The following is a 25,904-nucleotide window of genomic DNA, read 5'->3' on the forward strand; positions in this document are numbered from 1 at the left end:
CCCTGCAGAGCATGGATGGATGCCAGGGAGGGAAATGCAAATCTGTGCCCTCCTGTAGGGTCAGCACAGCCCAGGCTGGGGGTTCTGCCAAGCCCAACCCTGCAGGCTGGGACAGAGAGTCCTGGGAGCTGCTCAGGCTGGAAAGGCCCTGGGGGTGCTGTGACAGGGCTGGACACAAACCCAGGGGTGCCCAGGGCAGCTGGGCTGGGTGGGGAATTGTGTGTGCAGCAGGAGCAGGGCAGGGATTGTGTGGTGGTCACATCCTCTGAACACAGATAGACATGGTTTTCTGCCAGGATTTTCCTGAGAAGCTGTGAGAAAGTTCAGAGAAAAGAATGAGAAACAATTCTTATCTCCATTTGCTACACCTGTTGTTGTGTACGTGTAGAATGTGTTGTGGAGATTATTTACCAAAGAGTGATTTCTTAATTCGACAGTGGATGGTGTTTAGAGGGATTGGCCAGTCAGGTCAGAGCTGTGTCAGACTGTCAGTAAGGGTTACAGACTTCTTAGTGAGACAGTGTAGTATAGTATAATACAGTACAGTATTATAATATAATATAGCTTAATGAAACAATTGATCGGCCTTCTGCAATCATAGAGTCAATACTAATTATTCTCCATTCAGGGGACCATGACCACAACAGGATTGTCCCTCTGTGCTGGGGTCCCTCGAGCGCTGGGCCCAGCTCTGCTCCTGCAGAAGAGCCCTGGAGGGGCTGGAGCGTGTGCAGGGCAGGGAATGGAGCTGGGAAGGGGCTGCAGAATCCCTGAGGAGCTGGAAGGGGCTGCAGAATCCCTGAGGGAGCTGGAAGGGGCTGCAGAATCCCTGAGGGAGCTGGGAAGGGGCTGCAGAATCCCTGAGGAGCTGGAAGGGGCTGCAGAATCCCTGAGGGAGCTGGAAGGGGCTGCAGAATCCCTGAGGAGCTGGAAGGGGCTGCAGAATCCCTGAGGGAGCTGGGAAGGGGCTGCAGAATCCCTGAGGAGCTGGGAAGGGGCTGCAGAATCCCTGAGGGGCTGGAAGGGGCTGGGACTGGAGCAAAGGAGGCTCAGGGGCCCTCGTGGCTCTGCACAAGGCCCTGCCAGGAGGGGCAGGGAAAGGAGGAGAGGAAATGGCCTCAGATGGCACCAGGGCAGGCTCAGGTTGGAGATTGGCACAGAAAATTTCCCTGGCAGAGTGGTCAGGCCTTGGGCTGAGCTGCCCAGGGAGGTTTGGAGTCACTGAATTGTCCCAGAGCAGTCTGGATGTGGCCTTGGGGACAGGGATTGGGGTGGTGGCACTGGGTGATCCTTTAGGGCTCTCCCAGTTTGATAATTCTGGGGTTCTGAGCCTTGAGCTGGCATCTGAGGGCACTTTGAAGCAGCACTTCCACCCCTGTGTCAGTATTGAGCTCCATTTGTCCCCTGGGTGGATCTGTCCTTCCCTCTCTGTCTGTCCGTGCAGCACCAGCAGGATCAGGCTCTGCCCTTTCTTATTTCAAGGGCAAATTCACTTTTCTGCACTAAAGAATCAAACCAAAGTGACTTGACAGATTTTAAAAAATATTTTGGGTGGGGAGTGACGTTGCCAAAGAGGTTGTTTCTGTTAGAAATGTATTGATTAATTTAATTTAGAAAATAAATGAGAGACGTTGCCTTGCTGGATGTGTTGCTTGGCTGCCTGACAATCTGCATTAATCCAAAGTACAAATAAAGGGATCGTAAATCCCTTTTAAACCAGGGATATTCAGCTAAACTGCATTATCCACTTTAATCTTCCCAGTCAGAACATAAAGTTTGACTCCTTGAGCCTTAAGCCATTAAGACTTTCACTCTCTTTAGAAATGGATTTAACAATGTAAAAATTATTTAAACTTATCAAAACAAACATAGCAAGCTTTGACCTTTTCTGCTATTCTTAGTCACTTAAACTTTTATATTTTCATTTTTAAAAGCACTCATTGCAATGTTTTATACAGTACTTTTATTTTTTTTTCATTATTCCAGGTTTAGGGCACTGAAATTATTATTTCTTCCCCTCCTCTGTGGACAATTCCTGGATTTTTTTTTCCCTTTCCTTGCAGGGCCACAGGTTGTTGGGGATCTGTTCCTGGAAGTTCTTAGAGCTTTTTATTCCTACTGCAAAGACACCCTGGGTTCTGATCTCAAACTCAGCTACAACCAAAGTGGCAACACCCTGGCAAGGTATGACAGATTTCCAGCTCTGAGCTAAAACTGCATCACTTTTTTAAAGTTTAGTGGTTAAAATGAAGGAGTTTAATGAAGTTTTGGGTGGTAACAAAGTGATTTTCTGGCCAGAGGATGAATTTTTTTCTCTGGCTTCCCCTTTTCTCTACCACAATGGATTTCTCTTGGATTAGCAGAGAAAAAATGAAGTTTTGCTGCATGTGATGGGTGTGGAGTGACCACAGTGACGTCAGGCTGCTGGCAGAGCTCAGCCTTGTGACTCCCATCATCTGAAAGATGCTCCAGCACCACAATGATTTAGCCTTTGATTTAAAAAAAAAATAAAAATCAACATTTTTTTAGCTTGTAGAGAAAGGGGAAATGAGATTTTTGAGTCCGTCAGCTCATGTGATGTGAATCCTCACTGACGTCTCCTTTTCCTTTCCTCTCCTTTTCAGCGCAATCAAAGAGAACAAAAATGCTTCAGAAATTGTCAAAACAGTGAATTTGCTGATCACATCCTTGAGCACTGATTTCCTCTGGGATTACCTGACCAAATGCTTTGAAGATTGTTTCAGGTGTGTTTATGTTGTGCTCTCAAAAATGCCATTTCAGAGCTGTCTGTCCAGGATAATAACATTTACTGCAGCTTTTAAGGGCCATCACACATGGCAGAACCAGCCAGGTCTGTAAGTTGTGCCCACAAATAATTCAGGAGTGCAGCCAGGTAAACAGTTAGATGGGAATTTCAACCTGGGAACAAAAAAAAAATTCCTTCCAAATCAACAGAAGAAGGAAAAAGGGTTGGGAGGGGAGGTGGAGAGGTCTTAATAAATATAAAATAAATATAAAAAAATATTAAAAATAAATATAAAAAAATTTAAAAAAAATAAAATAAAGATACTAAATGGGCTTTAAGGTCTCTTCCAACCCTCTGATTAGATGATATCTGTCTTTTTATCATTTTCTAACTCTAAGAAAGAAGATTCTGCAATCTGAAAATTAGCAGTTGAGATGATATCTGTCTTTTTATAATTTTCTAACTCTTAAGAAAGAAGATTCTGCAATCTGAAAATTAGCAGTTGATCATACCACGCAGAGCTGAGGTTGTTTTGACAGAATATTTTCCCCTGCCCTGTTAGAAACCCTTTGCCTCAGAGCTGTTCAGTGTTTTGTGCTGATTTTAACAAAGCTTTTTGCTTGTAACCAGAATTTTACCGTTCCATAAGAATGGAATTTGTTTCCTTTCACTCCAGAAACAAATCCACGGGGATGAGGTATCCTCTGGAAAACGTGAGCGCTCCTCCCACCATTTCAGAGCTGTGCACCCTGCTGGTGTTCCTGCTGGATGTGATTCCTCTGGTAAGGCTGGGTTTGATAATCCCTGCCAGGGATGGATGAGATGGGATAACTCCTTTAATAATAAAATAAAATAAAAAAATTTCCTTTTTTATTGCAGGAGCTCTACTCAGAGGTGCAGACTCAGTACCTGCCCCAGATGCTCAGTTACATGGTGCAGTCTCTCCTGGAAAACATGGAATTCCTGGGGCTGCCAGAGCTCACTCATGCCTTAAAAACCTGTTTTAAGGTGCTCAGCAAGGTGCAAATGCCCCCTTCCTACCTGGACACTGAGGCTGGCAGTGGCAACGGGGTAGGTGATTTTTCAACCCCTCAGAGAGGGGTAAAAAACCCTTTAAAACTCTTGGTTTCAATGATTTTGGGACAGAATTTAAAATGATAAATCTCCTTCAGCCTCGATGACAATTGCACATGAGGGGAGCCACAGGAAAAGTGGAGAGAGACAATTTGCAAAAAATCCAATTTCAGAATTGAATGGAGAGAGACAATTCCCAAAAGATGGAGGGACAGGACACAGGGAATGGCTTCAAACTAAAAAGGAGTAGGGTTAGATGGGATTTTGGGAATTAGGAATTGTTCCCTGGGAGGGTGGAGAAGGGCTGGGATGGAATTCCCAGAGAAGCTGTGGCTGCTCATCCCTGGAAGTGTCCAAAGCCAGCTTGGAGCAGCTTTGGAGCAGCCTGGGACCTGGATCATTTTTTCCAACCCAAACTATAATTCTGGATCATTTTTTCCCAACCCAAACTATAATTCTATGAAATTCTTAAATACAACAATAAAGATTTTTTTGAAACTTCCCTTCTTTGGCTCCTTCCAGAGCTCTCTGCTGCCTTGTTTCTCTCCCTGGGTGTTCAGTCCTGGCCTGATTGAGTTATTTGTGGTTTATTCTTGTCAGCCCCTGAGAAGGATGGATCCAAATGGTTTTAGAAGCAGAATGCAATAGTTAAAAATTGAAATTACCAAATGCAGCCTGGCTTCACAGCTGGTTGGGTGTGCAGGGCCTGCAATGAATCTTTCAGTGGAACACAAAGGGGCATTGTTGGTGTGCAAAGGAGCGTGAGCAATAAATGGGATAGAGCAATATTTACACAGATATTGGGTTTTAAAGGGGAATGAATGGAGCTGCTCTGGGGAAAATGGCTTTGAAGGGAGCACATCTCTGTTTGATCAGTCAATTATACAGATATTTATATAGAATAAATATATATATGTATATATATTATATATTTTATATAAGATATTTATACAGATATTGGGCTTTAAAGGAAAATAATGGAGCTGTTCTACGGGGAATGGGTTTGAAGGGAGCACATCCCTCTGTTTGATCAGTCAGTTTATACAGATATTTATATAAAATAAATATATTATTTAATTTTTTCATATATATATATATTTATACAGATATTAGATTTTAAAGGGAAATTAATGGAGTTGCTCTGGGGAAAATGGGTTTGAAGGGAGCACATCCTCTGTTTGATCAGTCAATTATACAGATATTTATATATAATAAATATATATACATATATATAAAATGTATTTTATATTATTTATTTATACAGATATTGGGTTTTAAAGGGAAATGAATGGAGCTGCTCTGGGAGGAAATGGGTTTGAAGGGAGCACATCCCTCGTTTGATCAGTCAGTTATACAGATATTTATCTATAAAAATATATTTTTAATTTTTTCATATATATATATATATATATATTTATACAGATACTGGGTTTTAAAGGGGAATGAATGGAGCTGCTCTGGGGGAATGGGTTTGAAGGGAGCACATCCCTCTGTTTGATCAGTCAATTATACAGATATTTATATAGAATAAATATATTTTTATTTTTTTCATATATATATATATATTTACACAGATACTGGGTTTTAAAGGGGAATGAATGGAGCTGCTCTGGGGGAATGGGTTTGAAGGGAGCACATCTCTGTTTGATCAGTCAGTTATACAGATATTTATATATAATAAATATATATATGTATATATATTATATATTTTATATAAGATATTTATACAGATATTGGGTTTTAAAGGGGAATGAATGGAGCTGCTCTGGGGGAATGGGTTTGAAGGGAGCACATCTCTGTTTGATCAGTCAATTATACAGATATTTATATATAATAAATATATTTTTATTTTTTTCATATATATATATTTATACAGATACTGGGTTTTAAAGGGGAGTCAATGGAGCTGCTCTGGGGGAATGGGTTTGAAGGGAGCACATCCCTCTGTTTGATCAGTCAATTATACAGATATTTATATATAATAAATATATTTTAATTTTTTTCATATATATATATATATATATATATATTTATACAGATACTGGGTTTTAAGGGGAATGAATGGAGCTGCTCTGGGGGGAATGGGTTTGAAGGGAGCACATCCCTCTGATGAGTCAATTGTGAGGTTTATACAGATATTTATATATAATAAATACTTACATATATAATATATTTAATATATTAGATAAATCATAAATTATTAATATTGATAATTATATAGAAATAACATTTAATATTAATATATAAAGACTATTGTGCATTATGCAATATATATTATATTATATTATATTATATTATATTATATTATATTATATTATATTATATTATGAATTATTATATATATTATACAGATATTGGGTTTTAAAGGGAAATGAATGGAGCTGCTCTGGAGCAAAATGGGTTTTAAGGGCGCACATCCTTGTTTGATGAGTCAATTGCGAGCTTTATAGAGACATTTATATATGATATATATATAAAATAGACAAAAATAAAGATATAAAATATAATTATTTATAAATAATAAAATATATATAATATATTTATACAGGTAGTTGGTTTTAAAGGGAAATGAATGGAGCTGCTCTGGAGCGAAATGGGTTTTAAGGGAGCACATCCCTCTGTTTGATGAGTCAATTGTGAGCTTTATAGAGACATTTATATATATATAATAGATAAAAATAAATATATATAAAATATAATTATTTATACATAATAAAATATATTATATATAATATATTTATACAGATAGTTGGTTTTAAAGGGAAATGAATGGAGCTGCTCTGGAGCTAAATGGGTTTTAAGGGCGCACATCCCTCTGATGAGTCAATTGTGAGCTTTATAGAGACATTTATATATATAATAGATAAAAATAAATATAGATAAAATATAATTATTTATACATAATAAAATATATTATATATAATTATATATAATTATATATAATATATTTATACAGATATTGGGTTTTAAAAGGGAGTGATTGGAGCTGCTCTGGAGCGAAATGGGTTTAAGGGAGCACTCATCTCTTTGATGAGTCAATTGTGAGCTTTATAGAGACATTTATATATATAATAGATAAAAATAAATATAGATAAAATATAATTATTTATACATAATAAAATATATTTTATATAATATATTTATACAAATAGTTGGTTTTAAAGGGCAATGAATGGAGCTGCTCTGGGGGGAAATGGCTTTGAAGGGAGCACATCCCTCTGTTTGATGAGTCAATTGTGAGCTTTATAGAGCCATTTATATATTATATATATATATAAAATAGATAAAAATTAATATATAAAATATAATTATTTATACATAATAAAATATATTATATATAATATATTTATACAGATAGTTGGTTTTAAAGGGAAATGAATGGAGCTGCTCTGGAGCGAGATGGGTTTTAAGGGAGCACATCCCTCTGTTTGATGAGTCAATTGTGAGCTTTATAGAGACATTTGTATATGATATATATATAATAGAGAAAAATAAATATATAAAATATATATAGAAATAATAAAATATATTTCATATAATATATTTATACAGGTAGTTGGTTTTAAAGGGCAATGAATGGAGCTGCTCTGGAGCGAAATGGGTTTCAAGGGCACACATCCCTCTGTTTGATGAATAAATTGTGAGCTTTATAGAGACATTTATATATATATAAAATAGATAAAAATTAATATATAAAATATAATTATTTATAAATAATAAAATATATTATATATAATATACAGGTAGTTGGTTTTAAAGGGAAATGAATGGAGCTGCTCTGGAGCGAAATGGGTTTTAAGGGCGCACATCCCTCTGTTTGATGAGTCAATTGTGAGCTTTATAGAGACATTTATATATATATAATAGATAAAAATAAATATATATAAAATATAATTATTTATACATAATAAAATATATTTTATATAATATATTTATACAAATAGTTGGTTTTAAAGGGCAATGAATGGAGCTGCTCTGGGGGGAAATGGGTTTAAGGGAGCACATCCCTCTGTTTGATGAGTCAATTGTAAGCTTTATAGAGACATTTATAGATTATATATATATATAATAGATAAAAATAAATATATAAAATATAATTATTTATACATAATAAAATATATTTTATATAATATATTTATACAGGTAGTTGGTTTTAAAGGGGAATGAATGGAGCTGCTCTGGGGGGAAATGGGTTTTAAGGGAGCACTCATCTGTTTGATGAGTCAATTGTGAGCTTTATAGAGACATTTATATATATATATAAAATAGATAAAAATAAATATATATAAAATATAATTATTTATACATAATAAAATATATTATATATAATATATTTATACAGGTAGTTGGTTTTAAAGGGCAATGAATGGAGCTGCTCTGGGGGGAAATGGGTTTTAAGGGAGCACTCATCTGTTTGATGAGTCAATTGTGAGCTTTATAGAGACATTTATAGATTATATATATATATAATAGATAAAATAAATATATAAAATATATATAGAAATAATAAAATATATTTCATATAATATATTTATACAGGTAGTTGGTTTTAAAGGGAAATGAATGGAGCTGCTCTGGAGCGAAATGGGTTTTAAGGGCGCACATCCCTCTGATGAGTCAATTGTGAGCTTTATAGAGACATTTATATATATATATAAAATAGATAAAAATAAATATATAAAATATAATTATTTATACATAATAAAATATATTTTATATAATATATTTATACAGATAGTTGGTTTTATAGGGCAATGAACGGAGCTGTTTATAAACAGCCGTGATCCTGCAGTGGGAATCACAAACATCAGTTGTTCCTTTTCCTGTCCCTGCCGTTCTCCAAGTGGCTCCTGTGTTGGCAGTGCCCCTTTAACCACGTCCCTGCTGCTGTTGCAGAGCCCGGTGCCCAAGGAGGAGGCGGGCACAGCCCTGGAGAGCAGAGCTGGGCTGCAGGAGGAGGAGGAGGAGGAGCAGGTGTCGGTGAGGACATCATCTCCGTTCCCCACGCTCCGCTCCGAGGACAGCGGCATCGGCCTGAGCGCCTCCTCCCCGGAGCTGTGCCAGCACCTGCGGCTGCCCACCGTCACCCTGGGCACGGATGATGTCTGGAAAAAAGGAGGGAGCATCCAGAAAACTCTGCGCTGCACCCAGGAGCTGGTGGCCAAGTTTGCCAGCAAATACATTTTTGGGATGCAGCTCCAGGAAATGAGTCCCGAAGGGATTGCGGCGATGAATCCGAGCGGGAAGGAGAAAAAGGAGAACGGCTACAGGTTACCTGAGAGCGGCAGCAAGAAGAAGAGTCCCTGGGATGGCAAACAAATCACTGTGCCCCAGGTGAAGCAAATGCTCTCAGAGCTGTTCTCAGCCAGGGGCTCACCCTTCAGGAGCAAGAATTCCACTGCTCTGCTCTCGGAGCACAAAAAGGAGAAGGAGGAGGAGGAGGAGTGGGACCTGGAGCTGGTGCTGGGGCCGCTCCGAGGGGACTGCAGGGAAGCTTTCTCTGCAGCTTGTCACCTGCTGCTGGACTGCACCACATTCCCAGTGTACCTGTCTGAGGACGAGATGGAACACTTGTACCTCTCTCTGTTCCAGGGGCCTGGTAAGAATTTCCCTCTCCTGAGCATTTTCAGGATGCAAACAGGGAGAGCTTGGCTAATTTCAAGACTGGATCCAGTAAAAAACCCTTGGACTGGGCTGAAGGAAAATTGGGAATTAAAGCCTCACCCACCTCAGCGTCTGGGGTGTGTCTGGCAGCTGAGTTTTACCAAGCTTCTTCAATTCAAATTTTTTTTTTAAAAATTCCACTCAAAAATTTAGTACTGAAGGGAGACAAGAACCTCCTGGCCTGTACAGCCCTGCATGGTTCAGGAATTTCAGGATATCCATCCCTGTTGTCCATGGGTTGTGTCCCCAAAAAAGGATGGGTGTAGGTGGAAAATTTGAGCTCTAAACCATAACAGAGGCAAAATCATCTCTTATCCCAAACCCTCAGCATTCAAAGGAGTTCAGTGTGTAACAAATAAGAATAATTTTGTACAGCTGGAGGGACTGTTTGTGCTTGGATTTCCAGTTCATTCCTTGGCTTCAGCAGGAGCTGGTATTGACCTGAAGGTTAACTCACAAACAGGTTTGTGGGGAATGGAGAGGTGGGAAACTGGAAAATTGGGTTCTGTTCCTCACCTCACTCCACATTCCTGCTGTCTGATGATATTCCCATATCTCCATGGCTGAGCATGGGAATTAAAAAGAGTTAAAGAGTTAAAGAGAGTTAAAGAATAATTCCACTGCTCCCTCAGGAAAAGATGGCTTGGATTGATGTCAGCCACTCCAGTTATAATTTATAAATCCTGGAAGAGCATCCATGGATCCTGAGCCCTCTGGAGCTCTTTGTGACAATGGCAGCTGGAAAACAAACCAGCAGCTCTAAATAATCAACAGATTAATTGGGAATATTTATTGGGAATATTATATATTATCGGGTTGGGAATAAACATAAAGGGCAAAACAGAAATCCTGGAGGTTTTGGGGTCCTGCAAGAGCTTTCTGCTGGGAGAAGTAGGGAAAACATGGAGAGGTTGTGGCTGCCTCATCCCTGGAAATGTTCCAGGCCAGACTTGGAGCACCCTGGGACAGTGGAAGGTGTCCCTGCCATCTCCAAGGTCCCTTCCAGCCCAAACCTGCTGTGATTCCATGAGCTGTTGGTGACAGGATCTGGGCAGTCATTTTGCTCCTGTCACCTCGCTTCAAGGATTTTGGGAGTATGACCCCAACCCTGAGGTTGTTCCATGTGGATTCTTTTGCTTCTTTTTTCTGCCTGGGTCAGGATTAAATGTGTGAGAGGGCATTTCTTGTTGGGGCTCAGATGTTTATCAGTTCTTATCTCTGTCACATCTCACAAACCCTGAGCTCTGCAGCACTTCACTCCAACAAACTAAAAATGGAGCCCTGTCTCTCTCTCCAAGGCCTTTGAAGGATAAACTGTCCAATTAAGAAATGACACCTCAATTATTTTCACTTTTAACCCAATACCCAACCACCCATGCCCGCAATGGGGACTTTTTTTATCCAATGACACAAAACCACCCAAGTTGCAGATGGTCACCCTTCCTCCCATTGCTCCTGCAGTCCTGAAGATGATCTCAGAGAAAACAGATTTCTACCAGGTGTCCATTTTCTTTTCCTTTTTTTTTCCATGGAGAAGAAGGAGCAGCCTTCACCCCAAAACCTCCATCTTGCTTTCTGTCTATTCCTGTATTCTAAACCTTTCAACTCTGAGTTTCCCACCCTGTGATATCACACACTTCTGTTCAAACTCCACACCTACAATTTCAGTTTTATTATTGAATTTTGGAAGCTTCTCCAGGCCCTCAGGCCAGAGCAGTGTTCTCCTGGGGGTCAGTGCCTGGCAGCACAGAAAATCTAAAATTCTCAGCATCCAGGGTTCTAATAGTTCCAAACCCTCTCTGTGCCTTCCCTTGTGGGCAGGAGGTGACCCCAGCTTCCCCCTGTGGCTGAAGTCCCTGATGACAATCTGCTGCTGTGTCAACGACTGCCACGTGCAGAACGTGTCCATCTTCACCCTGCTGGAGGTCATCAACCACTCCCAGTCCCTGGCCCTGGTGATTGAGGACAGGATGAAGAGGTACAAAGTGTCGGGCCACAACCCTTTCCTTGGCAAGCTGCAGATGGTCACCCTTCCTCCCATTGCTCCTGCAGTGCTGAAGATGATCTCAGAGAAAACAGATTTCTACCAGGTGTCCGTTTTCTTTTCCTTTTTTACTGCCCAGCTAATTGATAGAATCCTGGCATTCTGAGGCAGTTTAGGAATGCCTTGTGGTAACTGGAAGCCAGGAAGGAAATGGCTGTTTTTAGGTGCAGAGGGGGGCATATGTGGCTCGAAGTTTAGAGTCCGGCTCGCTGAGGGCGAAAGGCCGACGCCCCTCTGCAATTCCTGGCCAGCGCCCTTCGGCGTCTGAGGGCCTCGGGCTGTGCTGGCTGCGGACTGGCTCACACCGCTGGTATAGGGGAGGAACGGAGCTGACCATTTCCCGGGGGTTAAACATCGGTTTATTGAAGGTGTTGCGGGATCCAAACGCGGGGAAACCAACCGGGAAAAAGTTTCTCCATAGGGGGTGAAACAGGATTATAAAGGAGGGGGGTGGGTACAGGCGGAACCAATCGGGAAAGGTGAGGGGATGAACTTCACAGAACTGACACTCCATGGAGACCAATAATCAAAAGGTAAAGGAGGGGTCCCGGGACCCCAGCCAGCCACCACCCCCTTTCTCCTCCAGGTTTCGAGAACCATCTCTCTGAGGGTAGGTTCTGGAACCTGGGAGTTTGCTTAATATTAGCTGGTATTAGGTATTCAATTATGTTTAGGACAAAATTTACTTATAGGGAACAGGTGGGATTTCACTTTCGCCTATAGCAACTTACTATAGCAACTTAGCTGACAGGGTAGCACTGGCGGGAAAAACTGGGGGAACGAAACCATTTTACACATAATAGGGGAGAACAATACATAAATTGGGGGAATAACACAAGAAACTTAACAACACACTACAACAATTAGGAAAGTAAGTATGAATATATTTATATTTATTTGGTTGCTCTTTTTCCCTAGAGAGTTGCCTGTGTGCTGTGGAATCAGCTGAACAAGGAGACTCGGGAGCACCACATTGCCTGTGTGGAGCTGTTCTACCGGCTGCACTGCCTGGCTCCCTCGGCCAACATCTGCGAGGACATCATCTGCCAGGCCCTGCTGCACCGCGACAAGGTGGGTGCTGGGCAGCTGCAGCTCCTTCCTGGAGAGCAGGCACAGCTTACCCAGGGTGTGTCTGGGAATGGCAGGGAGGAACTTCAGAGGAAGAGAAAAAAAATGTTTAGAGAAAAATATATAATATAATATAATATAATATAATATAATATAATATAATATAATATAATATAATATAATATAATATAATATAATATAATATAATATAAATAACATAATACAATATATTATATAATGTGATATGATATGATATGATATAATATAATGTGATAAAATGTAATATAATATACAATACACAATATATAACATACAATATACAATATATAATAGATAATAGATAATATATTCTATATAATTTATTATGTATATATAATATATAATGTATAATGCATAATATATAATATTGCATATAATGTAATGTAATGTAATATAATATAATATAATATAATATAATATAATATATAATTAATCTATAATTAATACAATATATAATGTATAATATATAATATTTTATATATTATATTATATTATATTATATTATATTATATTATATTATATTATATTATATTATATTATATTATATTATGGTATATATTGTGATATAATATAATACAATATTACATTTTTAAATTGCTTAAATATTTATATATTTATTTATATTGTTATATTTATTTACTTTATATCTTTATTTTGTATTTATATGATAGATTTTTATAATATATGTTTATATTTTAAGTATAAAAATGTTGAATTGGATCTAAAAATTTATTTTTATAGAGCTAAGGATTTTTTTCATTTTTGGAGTTGAAAGGATGTTATAGGAAGGAATGTGGTTTAAATGCTTTATTTATTCAAGGGATTTACAGTGAATTGTGACAATTGTAGAGGAATGGTTTTTGCTGGTTGTTGCATTTTGCAGGAGTCTGACAGGCTCTGTCCATGCTTTTACAATTCCCTGGGATTTGTTCAGCATGGGATTAGTGCTGGGTTTAATCCCTGGATACAAAACCCAGCACTAGATATTAGCTGGGGTTTTTAGTTCAAGCACAAATCCTGTCGTTTTTGTCAGGATTTCCCACTGCCCCAGCTCCACCAATATCTGTAAAATCACTTTATTTTGGCTTGATTTTATAGTATTTGGTCTCACAATAAGCTGTATTCTAAGTGAGCCAGTTATTAATTATTTTCCTTCCTTAACACAATGGCAGCACAGTTCTTTAACAGCTGACAGAACATTTTGCCCAACAATATTTTAACCAGTCTTTGCTATCGTTCTCCCATCCTTGCAATTTTGCAACATGAAAGTTTGCAAACATTTTTAAAGCTTCCCACCAATAACCAATGTATTCCAATTTTGTTTCAACTTGGAAACCTCCCTAAATCTCCTTTTTTTCCTTGCCAAGGGGACAAGGCTGGAGGCTCTGTTCAGGTTCTCTGTCATGTGGCACCTGACCAGGGAGATCCAAGGCAGCAGAGTGACCTCCCACAACCGCTCCTTTGATAGGTATTTACATTTTTCATATTTAATTTTATTGTGCTTTATTCTCTTTTATTTAATGTGGAGAGGAGTTCTCTGTAGGGAGAGTAAAAACATGGACAAAAGGAACATTTTCCACTTCCTTGGAGTTTATCTTTGCAGGGCACTCTGCATACTCTGTGGTTTTTTTGAGTGAAGGAAGTTGCTGTAAAAATAAAAAGAGCTTCATAAAGTAGAAGTAGCTTTTCTGGAGAGCATTTTTTTTTAATCTTGGAGTGAATTAAATTTTCCTTCCAAAGAAAATAACACCTTGTAAAAATAAAAATCTTAGTTTAGTTTTACTTCCTATGGGATAAAATGAGATAAAAGCTTAAAAAGGCCTTTAAAAGATCACCTTGGGCAGCACAAGACCCAGTGGGGCTACACCCAAGATGGACCCTGGGTCAGGAGTTTTCTCATTTTTATTAGGTTTTGGTTCATTTCCATATTGTTAATTGTCCAATTACAGCTCCAGGTTATGCAGTCCCATCCTCCCAGATTGCTCTCCTCAATTTGCTGCTGTTTCTACTTTTTGGGCCTGGAAAAGATTGTTTTGTCTGACTAAACTCTGAGGAGAACTTGCTAACACTTCATATGAAGTTCAGAGTTGTATAAGCAGTACAAAATCTGGAATATATGAAAGCTAAAACTTCAGGCATCAACAGTAACTAACACTTTATAAGGAGTTTAGAGTTATGCACTAATGTGTGAGAAGTGGATTTGTAAGAATGCATTGTAAGATTTGTAAGAATGGATTTGTAAGAATCCACCCACTAATCCATAAAATAATGTGTAAGAATCCATGCACTAAAGTGTGAGAAATCCATTTCCCACATCAATGCAGTACAGGATTTAAAAACCAGAAAAGTTGCTGATTTGGGAAAACAAACAAACTCCACAATTTTTGTGAAAGTTGTAAAGCTGGTATGTTTATTACATAAATATTATTATTGTGCTTCTGTTTGTGTTTATGTTTATGTTTTATGCTTATTCTCCTTAATAGGACATGGTACCTCTGGGAACTCCAGATCCTTTTTTATCTCCCTCTCAAATCCATATGCATGCAATTTCACAATAGGTTCATGCATATTCATTCCACTGATTTCATGTGACATTTGCTAATAATTTTTTCGTATCAGAAACAACTCGTGGGTGATCCTGCCCTGTTTCCCACAGCTGCTGTGGTGTGTTCTCAAGTTTGTTAGTATGCTCCCCTATTTTCTGTATTAAATGGTTTCTTCCTTTCCCAGTACTCCCCGCTGCTGCTGCCCTGTCAGTTAGGTTGCCATGGAAACCGCGCTGGTCGTAGTTGCCGAAATGAAACTGTTCCTCCCATATTCTCCCTTATAAGTGAAAGTTGTCTCCTCCCTGGGCCCAGTCAATCACCCCTTTTCTCCTCCCAGGTTTCGAGAATTTTCTTTTCTCTGGGAGTTATGGTTGGCTGTAGCCCCGGAGCCCCTCCTATAATTTATAACAGTTGGTTACTTTGGTATATCAGTTATGTTTCGTGCCTCCAAATATGTATTACTATTGGTTAGCCGGGTTTCCCTGCCTTTTCCCCCCTTTTCCCTTAAAATCCTCTCCCGCCCCCTGCTCGGGGCCATTTGCTGGTGTTTCCCCTCCTTGTTGGTTCTTCTGTAATAAACCGACAGTTTACCCCCAGCAAGTGGTCGCCTCCTGATTTGTCTCTCACCGCGCTGCTCCGAGCTATCACCCAGCCAGCCTGAGGCCAAGACGCCGAGGGGGGCTGCCTTCAGATGTGCAGGGGCACCGGCCTTCGCCCACTCACCATGCCAGTCCAGGATCCAGGGTCCGTTGTAAAAGCACACAACAGCAGTGGCAACAGCTTCCTACTGTTTACTGGTATTCAGCGTTCTAAGGCCACCCTCACATTAAATCTCTATGTTCCTTGGCGCTTCGAAAGTGCCAAACGGTCTTCCTTACCTGGAGTCATAGGCTCTCTTTGTGAAGAACAGGCCATTCCACACCCCCCACCTCCACACCACGCCCTTAGCTGTTTGCTGATCAGTAATCTACCATGAGCTGCTTCTTGTGAACTCAAACAGGCTCGAGCGTCGCATTATCCTCTTAAACTAGCAGTTGATAGCAGTACTCGCTGTTGGGCAAAAGTCCATTTCACCAATCAGAATTTGGGTTCTCCAGCAGCGCTGAGGCATCGCCCTGTGCCCGCAGGTCCCTGTTCGTGGTGCTGGACAGCCTGACGTGCTCGGACGGGGCCATCGGGGCGGCGGCGCAGGGCTGGCTGCTGCGGGCGCTGTCGCTGAGCGACGTGGCGCGGATCCTGGAGCCCGTGCTGCTGCTGCTGCTGCACCCGCGCACCCAGCGCACCGCCCTGCGCTGCCTCGGCCGCGGCGCCCCCACAGGTACGACCCCTGTGCGAGGGAGAGACGATGAGGAGGACTCCATGGATATCACAGGGATAATTAATTACTTTATTATACTAGATTATTTATTAAAATATAGTACTTTTATATAGAGAGTATAAATAGTATATAGTATATATATATTATATATATAATATTATGCAATTATTTATACTATGTTATATTTATTATACTATATTATTTATTGTACTATAGACCTATATATACACTATATATACTATATAGCATATATATAATATATATATAGTATATATATAGTATATATAGGTCTATAGTACAATAAATATATATATACACTATATATATATAGTGTATATATGCTATATATACTATATGCTATATAGTATATATAGCATATATATACTATATAGCATATATATAATATATATATACACACACACACACTCACACATATATATATATATGCACACGCTATATACTATATAGTATATATACTCTATATATATATATGTATATTATACTATATTACTATATACCTCCCCAGGTCCCGCTGGGCCTGGTGGAAAAGCAGCCCACCCCCGGGGCAGGGAGAAATGATGAGGAGGACTCCATGGATATCAGAAGGATAATGAATTACTTTATTGTACTAGATTATTTATTAAATATATTATAGTACTTTTATATAGAGAGTATAAATAGCATATGGCATATATAATATATATAAAATATTATGCAATTATTTATACTATGTTATATTTATTATACTATATTATTTATTGTACTATAGACCTATATATACTATATATATAGTATATATATATAATATATATATACACTATATATAGGTCTATAGTACAATAAATATATATACACTATATATATATAGTGTATATATGCTATATATACTATATGCTATATAGTATATATAGCATATATATACTATATAGCATATATATAATAATATATACACACACACATATATATGCACACACTATATACTATATAATATATATATACATTATACTATATTACTATATACCTCCCCAGGTCCCGCTGGGCCTGGTGGAAAAGCAGCCCACCCCCGGGGCAGGGATAAATGAGGAGGAGGACTCCATGGATATCACAAGGATAATTAATTACTTAATTATACTAGATTATTTATTAAAATATAGTACTTTTATACAGAGAGTATAAATAGTATATAGTATATATATATTATATATAAAATATTATGCAATTATTTGTACTATGTTATATTTATTATACTATATTATTTATTGTACTATAGACCTATATATACTATATATATATAGTATATATATATTATATATATAGTATATATAGGTCTATAGTACAATAAATATATATATACACTATATATATATAGTGTATATATGCTATATATACTATATGCTATATAGTATATATAGCATACATATACTATATAGCATATATATAATATATATTATATATATACACACACACATACTCGCACATATATATATATGCACACACTATATACTATATAATATATATATACATTATACTATATTACTATATACCTCCCCAGGTCCCGCTGGGCCTGGTGGAAAAGCAGCCCACCCCCGGGGCAGGGAGAAATGATGAGGAGGACTCCATGGATATCAGAAGGATAATGAATTACTTTATTATACTAGATTATTTATTGTACTATATTATATTATATATTATATATTATATCTATAATATAAAATTTATAATATATATAATACATAATATATATACACTATATATACCATATACTATCTACTGTATATATATTATACAATATACTATGTACTGTATACTATATATATATATATTATACTGTGTTACTGGACGGGAACGAAGTAGCTTTATAAAATTTTTTAAAAATTATTTATTGAAGTTAAAACATGTGTTGACTAAATGACCCTTAAAGATAACTGCTAAGCCAGACTGTGATATAATTTTATGTGTAAAATAGAAATTAAATGAAAAAAAAATCTTTTTTTCAGACTATGTTCGTGATTGGCTTTGCAAGAAAAAGGCCCCTCTGAAAGAGTCTGGCATTTCTGAGAGCAATTCTGAGGAAAACCTTCCCTTGAGCCAGTTCACCACTGTGGACCGAGAGGCGATTTGGGCAGAAGTGGAAACGGATCCAGAGAAAGCAGAGCTGAAAGCCGAGCAGCCTGACAACGATGGATCTTCCCAGGACACCGAGGGCGACCAGGACGACAGCGAGCACACGGAGTCTGCAGACACCAGCACAGGCCACGACAGTGACAACCCCTCCTCCCTGTCCCCTTCCCTGGAGCTGCAGGAGGTGAGCAGCGAGGACAGGGAGGCTGCGGCCGAGGGCAGGGAGGCCCCAGGGCACGGCAGCTCCCTCAGTGCCTCCGAGAGCTCCCGGTCCAGCGCGGGGCTCAACCTCGTCAGGGCCGACTCCGAGAGGACTCAGGCCTCGGAGTCTCTGTCCAGTGACGAGGAGATGGAGCTGGAGCTGCAGGAGATGGCGCAGAGCAGGCTGCTGAGGCAGCAGAAGGAGAAGCAGGAGCTGGCAGAGGCCCTGTTCAAGCACACCCTGCTGTACCTGCAGCCCTACGACTCCCGGCGGGTGCTCTACGCCTTCTCCGTGCTGGAGGCCGTGCTCAAAACCAACCCCAAGGAGTTCATGGAGGCTGTGGCCACCACCAGCGTGGACACCAGCTCCACAGCACACCTGAACCTCATCTACAACCTCCTGGCTCGCCACCAGGAAGCTCTGGTAGGGCAGAGCTTCTACGGGAAGCTGCAGCCTCAGTCTCCCGCGGCGTGCCCGCACTCGCTGCTGATCGAGCTGCTCACCTCGCTGTGCCTGCGCTTCCTGCGCTCCTACTACCCCTGCTGCCTGCCCCTGAGCCACAGGGACCTGCTGGCCAACAGGGACGTGCAGGTCAAGAGCGTGGAGGTGCTCATCAGGATGATGGCCCAGCTGGCCAGCACGGCCAAGGCGGGCGAGCCCCGGAGCGTGGAGCTGATCCGGGAGCTGCTGGGGCGGTGCCAGGTGCAGGAGCTGGTGCTGCTCTCGCTCTCGGCCTCCATGTACGTCAGCCACAAGCGCTACCAGCTGCTGGCCGGTGGCACCAACCCCCAGGAGCAGGAGATCTTCCAGGAGAGCCTCATCAACTTTGGCCACGATCAGATCTGGAGCGAGCACCCTCTCCAGATTGAGCTGCTGAAGCTGCTGCAGGTGCTGATTGTCCTGGAGCACCACCTTGGCCAGAGGCCTGAGGAGCAGGAGAACCAGCCGGACCTGTCCAAGGAGTGGCAGCAGGCTCTGAACTTCCAGCAGGCCATCGGGGCCATGCAGTACGTGTACCCACACCCCATCACCTCGCAGGGCTTGTTTGTCTCTGCCGTGGTGAGGGGGCTCCAGCCCGAGTACGGCCACGGCATGCACCCCACGTGGGTGGCCTTGGTCACCAGCTCCCTGCCCTACTTTGGCAAGTCCTTGGGCTGGACCGTGGCCCCGTTTGTGGTGCAGATCTGTAAAAACCTGGATGAGCTTGTCAAGCAGTACGAGAATGAAGCTGTGAAGACTTCTGCCAAAACATCAGCCAGGTGAGAGCCACCAGGGGGTGTGACCGTGTCCACAGGGCTCTGAGGATGAGGGAAGAGACGAGGATCTGACTCCATGTTGCAGAAAGCTTGATTTATTATGATATATATTTATCATATATATATTAATATTTATCATATATATATTTATATTTATCATATATATTTATTTATCATATATATTTATATTTATTTATATATTTATATAAATTTTATGATATATATATTTATTATGATATATAAACTATACTAAAAGAGTAGAAGAAAGGATTTCATCCGAAGGCTGGCTAAGAATAGAAAAAGAAAGAATGAATAACAGAGAGTCCGAGCCAGCTGGGCTGTGATTGGCCATTAATTAAAAACAACCACATGAGCCCAATCCCAGATGCACCTGTTGCATTCCACAGCAGCAGATAATCAATGTTCACATTTTGTTCCTGAGGCCTCTCAGCTTCTCTGGAGGACAAATCCTAAGAAAAGGATTTTTCATAAAATGTGTCTGTGACAAGGGGGGATTTGTTATTCCATAAATTCTCCTTTCCACAGAGCTGGGAGTTCCCCCTGGGTCAGCAGTGTGGGTCCCAGAGTTTGATCCTTAATTCCTGCTGCACCTGGAGGAAGAGAGGAGAGAGGAGCAGCAGCTCTGATATTTCCTGGCTCCCTCTGCCTCCCATCCAAGTATAAAAGCTCCCAGATTTATGGATCCCTTCATTTTCATATTCCTGACCTAATACACCGAATATTCCCTCCAATTTTAGCTATGGACTAGAAACAGGAATTTTTTAATCAAGGAAATACCACTTGGCTTATTAACATGTTTGGGTTTTTTTTTTTTCTTCCTTACAAAGCTTCACTTGTAAAAGAGAAAATGTGACTCCTGATTACCCCCTGACCCTTCTGGAAGGGCTGACAACCATCGGGCACTTCTGCCTTCTGGATCATCCCCATCCCACAAAAAAGGTACATGGGAACCCCTGGGAGCAGAGCACATCCCCTTCCCTGCCAGGTGAACAGAAACGGGGAATTGCACAAGGAAATAACCTTGGAGAGGCCTCAGAGCACTCCCAAAGAACCCAACTGACTCAAGGTGAAAGGACTCAGATCAATTTTTCTGTATTTGCCACCTGCAAAGTGAATTTTAAGTCATTGTTCATCAAGATCTTGGTGGTGCAAATATCACTCCTCTGTTATTAACAAACTGGTTTATTTCCTTTTGGGTTTATAAGGTTTTGTGTTTATAATGTGATGTGTTCCCTACAATTGTTAGGCTCTTGTGATTTTAAATTGATATTTTGGGGGTTTTTTTTTCTCCCAGTCATCCTGTTCAGCTGAACCTGCCAACCTGAGGAATGCCAGGAATGCCATCCTGGAGGAGCTGCCCCGGATTGTGAACACCATGAGCCTGCTCTGGGGGGTCATCAAGAGGGAAGACTCCCAAAAAAGACCGACTGACTTCTTTGGGACAGCCAAGGGCTCCTCTTCAGTCTACTTCAAAGCAACCAAGGTAGGAGCTCTTTTAAAATCCTGATTTTTTTTAATCTTCTCATCCTCCCCAGTGCATTTTACATGGAGTTCTCTTATTGTTCTTTTATTTTTACATTGTTCTTTTATTTTTACTGGTTTTAAACTTTAATTTTTACGTGGGATTTGGTTTCATTGCAGCTCCTCATTTCCCTAGGGATTAAACATACCATATTTTCTGTATGTCCTGGGAAAAGAAATAATATTTTATAAACCAGGAGCTGGTCTTTGCCTTACATTAATAATTCTTTTCCTCCCTTTACAGACATTAAGAACAAAAATATTGGACTTTTTGAATCCCTTGACAGCACACCTTGGAATGCAGCTGATGGCAGCAACTGCAGCAGTGTGGAACAGCAAAAAACCTCACAGGAGTCACAGTAAAACCAAGGTGAAGCTAAAGAAAAGCACCCATTTATTTCCTATATAAAGGCAAATGTTACATTTATATGGTCAGTTCTCAATTCTGTAGGTTCTTTGGGGTTTTTTAAATAGGACTGAAAAATCTGAAATCCTCTTAGTTAGAAAAAGCATCAGGACTGCAATTAAACCTCAATAAATAATCAAATAAAACCCACATTGTGGGTTTAAATCTGAGTGTAAAAGCCATTTTTTTATTCAATACTGGATTGCAATTGGCCAGTTGTATTTTAAAGCATTAATCAGCTCAATTTCCATAGAAAATGAGAGCTGTGTTCTCTGGAAATCATTATTTATTCTGGGAGAACTTTTCCTTTGCTGCTTTCTCTGGGGCAGAATCCAGTTTGTTTCATGAGGTGTTGGGAGACCTTTAATGGCAAGGGCTGGGTTTGGTTTTGCTCTGTGATTGACATTTCATTTTGAAATGCGTGTGTTGTGTTTGGTTTTCTCCTGTCAGATTCTCCCAGTGGCCAGTGCATCCCAGCTCATTCTGGTGGATTTGATTTGTGCCCTGAACACGCTGAAAATCGACACCATCTTGTGTCTGGTCAAAGAGGTGGTGAAGAAACCAGCACAGATCAAGGGGGAGGAGGTATGACATGTTCTGCATTTTTAAACAGCTCTTTTACACGGCCAAAGGAAGAAGAAAAGAAGATAACAAATAAGTGTGGGTTTGCTTTTGTTTTTCAGAAATCCTCTCTGGTGGATATCCCAGTGCTGCAGTTCAGTTTTGCTTTCATTCAGAGGTAACTCAGTTTTTCTAAAAGAGAATTTTCTGTTTGACTCCAAGGAGGGAACAGCCAGCATTGCCATTTTTCTGTCCTTGGATCTCCATGTCCCAGAACACTTCCCTGCAGGAATTGTGTTGTCCCCTGGTTGTTGACACACACACAGAGTGCCAGGGCTGTCACACCGACACTCAGGAAGGGCAGCACTGATCCTGAAGCTTTCAGGCCACCAAGTTCCTCTTATTTGTTGGTTTTTGTTCTTTCCTTAACCCCACCTTCACTCAGGTGTGCTTTGCTTTGGTTTTTTTTTTTTTTTTTGGCAGACTGCCTGTCCCAGCCCTGCAGGAGAATTTCCAGCCCTTGCTGGGGCTCCTCAGAGAGTCAGTGCAGCTGAACTTGGCTCCTCCTGGCCACTTCCTCCTCCTCAGGTACTGTGGCAGAGAGCAGAGCTTCCTCTGGGGCTGCACATTGTGATTCCTAACTGAGGGTGCTCTGCTCTCCCCCAGCATCCTCAATGACTTTGTGACAAGGACACCCACCCTGGAGAGCAAAAAGGACCAGAAAGACCTGCAGGTACAGAGGGTTCAAATTCTCCTTTGAGTTCTAGACCTGGCACTGTTCATGTAAGGACAAGTGGAGATGATCTGATCTGTGCTTTGCATCTGAATTCCTGTTTTTTGGGAGTGCCTGGATGTGCATCCACACATTTTGGCTGAGGCCTGGTGAACAGGGCAGACTCAAACATGAGAATCAAACAGAATTTTGTCCCAAATGCTTGAAATCTCTTCAAATCTGTTGGGTTTTTTTGTTTTTTTTTTTTTTTTTCTTAGAACTGAGCTGGTAACACAAGTGGGATGTCATGAGTTCAAGTTGTGTGTGTGGACATTGAAATCTCCAAGCTGTCTAGGAAAATTGATTAATCCTTGGAGCTCCCAGCTGGGCTTGGCAATGGGAATGGCTCTGAGCTCAGCTGTGTAAAGAAAGGAGCAGAGCAGGATCCTCCTCCTGTTCTGCCTTATTTCACCAGCACAGTTTGAACACAGGGTGGGTTTTACCTGCCTGGGTTTGGGTTTCCTGTGCCAACAAAGAAATTCAATCTCCCCTTCTTCTTCAGAGTCTTGCCAACAAAATGACAGGAAATGTCATTTTACGGCCTCTGCCTCGCTTTGTTTGAATTTGGTTTCATTGCAGCTCCTCATTTCCCTGGGAATTAATCATACCAATTAAATACCTGATGCCACTTTGGTTGCATTACAGGAGGTGACCCAGAAGATCCTGGAGGCTGTGGGCACCATTGCTGGCTCTTCCCTGGAGCAGACCAGTTGGCTGAGCAGGAATTTGGAAGTGAAAGCTCAGCCTCAGATTTTACCAGATGAATTCAACACGGAGGATGTCAATGGTAACTTGACTTCCCCTGACTCTGCTGCTCCCTCTCCTCCGCTGCAGGCAGTGAGGAGCACGAGGGGTTTGATGATGTGTGGTTTGCATGATTTCATATTTCATGAACACCAATTTGCACATAAATGTTCTGTTTGGGCAGCAGATTAACAAACAGCAGCATTTAAACCTGTCTGAAGAGAAAACTTCATTATTTTGCTTTTTTTAGATACATCAGTGGCACCATCTTCAATGGTTTCTGCCTCTGCTCCTTCAATCTACAGTGTGCAAGCCCTTTCTCTGCTGGCAGAGGTCAGTGGGGCCCTCTCATCTGTGGGGTTTTTAAGCTGAGGATTTTATCACTGTGCACAGCTCCTGAAAGGTGCCTTGGCAAAGCCTGGATGTGGCACTGGGGGCCAGGGTTTGGTTGAGCTGTTGGGGCTGGGTGGGACAGGATGACCTTGAAGGTCTCTTCCAACCCAGGGATTCTGGGGATTCTGTGAATTGCTCTGCACAACTCCCTGACATGAGGGCGCTGAGGGAGGGTTGGGCTCTGCTGCCGTGTCCAAGGGAAAGGAGGAGAGGAAATGGCCTCAAATTTAGGAAGAACCTTGGGACACTGAGCACATCCAGAGGGGCCAACGAGGCTGGAGAGGGAACACAAACCCTGTGAGGAGCCCTGAGGGAGCTGGGGGTGCTTGGCCTGGAGAAAAGGAGACTCAGGGAGAGAGAGGGGCCCTCAGCCCTGGCTGGGCCTGCCTGGCCTTGTGGCTGTGCCTGTGTCTGTCCCTGTCTGTCCCTGTGTCTGTCCCTGGCTGTCCCTGTGTCTGTCCCTGTGTCCCTGTGTCTGTCCCTGTGTCTGTCCCTGTGTCTGTCCCTGCCTGGCCCTGTGTCTGTCCTGTGTCTGTCCCTGTGTCTGTCCCTGTGTCTGTCCCTGTGTCTGTCCCTGGCTGTCCCAGGAGCAGGGAGCTCATTCTGCCCCTGCACTGCTGAGGGCACACCTGGAGTCTGTGCCCAGCTCTGGCCCCTCAGTTTGGGAAGGACCTTGGGACACTGAGCACATCCAGAGGGGCCAGCGAGGCTGGAGAGGGGCTGGGAACACAAACCCTGTGAGGAAGCCCTGAGGGAGCTGGGGGTGCTCGGCCTGGAGAAAAGGAGACTCAGGGCTGCCCCCATCGCTCTGCACAGCTCCTGAAAGGGGCCTGTGCTCACCTGGGGCTGGGCTCTGTCTGCAGCAGCACTGACACACCCAGAGCACACAGCCTCGAGCTGCACCAAGGGAAATACAGGCTGGAGAGCAGGGAAAAGGTTTTTCCAGCAAGGGTGAGAAAGTTCTGGAATGGCTGCCCGGGGAGGGGGTGGAGTCCCCATCCCTGGGTGTGTTTAACAGAGCCTGGATGTGGCACTGGGGGCCAGGGTTCGGTTGGGGCTGGGCTGGACTCAATGGCCTTGGAGGTCTCTCCCAACCTGGTCATTCTGTGATCCTGTGAGTTCTGTGAGGAGAATTTTCCTGATACATTAAACAGGAGTGCCAGTCTTTTGGGGGCTGGTCCAGTGTACAGATTCCCATCCTGAACCAGGCTGGAACATTGCAGCAGTGGCAGCAGAGTGTGCAGAGCTCTGTGTCCCTGTGCAGGTGCTGGCCTCCCTGCTGGACGTGGTGTACCGCAGTGACGAGAAGGACAAGGCCGTGCCCCTCATCTCCCGCCTGCTCTACTTCGTGTTCCCCTACCTGAGGAACCACAGGCCAGTCTCCCCCTGCTCCTGCCATTTCCCTCCC

At 41.5% G+C, this 25,904-nt stretch overlaps 1 protein-coding gene across 1 annotated transcript in view; it reads left to right on the forward strand.

Moving 5' to 3' along the window:
- Positions 1 to 25,904, forward strand: part of DOP1B (DOP1 leucine zipper like protein B) — a 67,857-nt gene that overhangs the window by 27,153 nt on the left and 14,800 nt on the right. Inside the window, exons 10-29 of the mRNA XM_064705171.1 lie at positions 2,064 to 2,184; positions 2,625 to 2,744; positions 3,423 to 3,528; positions 3,626 to 3,817; positions 8,717 to 9,419; positions 11,306 to 11,574; positions 12,447 to 12,599; positions 14,003 to 14,103; positions 16,309 to 16,499; positions 18,497 to 20,081; positions 20,927 to 21,038; positions 21,394 to 21,582; positions 21,865 to 21,990; positions 22,477 to 22,611; positions 22,710 to 22,765; positions 23,071 to 23,175; positions 23,254 to 23,320; positions 24,005 to 24,146; positions 24,354 to 24,436; positions 25,761 to 25,870. Of these exons, the coding sequence (XP_064561241.1) occupies positions 2,064 to 2,184; positions 2,625 to 2,744; positions 3,423 to 3,528; positions 3,626 to 3,817; positions 8,717 to 9,419; positions 11,306 to 11,574; positions 12,447 to 12,599; positions 14,003 to 14,103; positions 16,309 to 16,499; positions 18,497 to 20,081; positions 20,927 to 21,038; positions 21,394 to 21,582; positions 21,865 to 21,990; positions 22,477 to 22,611; positions 22,710 to 22,765; positions 23,071 to 23,175; positions 23,254 to 23,320; positions 24,005 to 24,146; positions 24,354 to 24,436; positions 25,761 to 25,870 (4,666 nt within the window). The remainder of the gene's footprint in view (positions 1 to 2,063; positions 2,185 to 2,624; positions 2,745 to 3,422; positions 3,529 to 3,625; positions 3,818 to 8,716; positions 9,420 to 11,305; positions 11,575 to 12,446; positions 12,600 to 14,002; positions 14,104 to 16,308; positions 16,500 to 18,496; positions 20,082 to 20,926; positions 21,039 to 21,393; positions 21,583 to 21,864; positions 21,991 to 22,476; positions 22,612 to 22,709; positions 22,766 to 23,070; positions 23,176 to 23,253; positions 23,321 to 24,004; positions 24,147 to 24,353; positions 24,437 to 25,760; positions 25,871 to 25,904) is intronic.

Source organism: Zonotrichia leucophrys, chromosome 1 (assembly GCF_028769735.1).
Source record: "Zonotrichia leucophrys gambelii isolate GWCS_2022_RI chromosome 1, RI_Zleu_2.0, whole genome shotgun sequence".
In the NCBI taxonomy this organism is placed as follows: Eukaryota; Metazoa; Chordata; class Aves; order Passeriformes; family Passerellidae; genus Zonotrichia; species Zonotrichia leucophrys.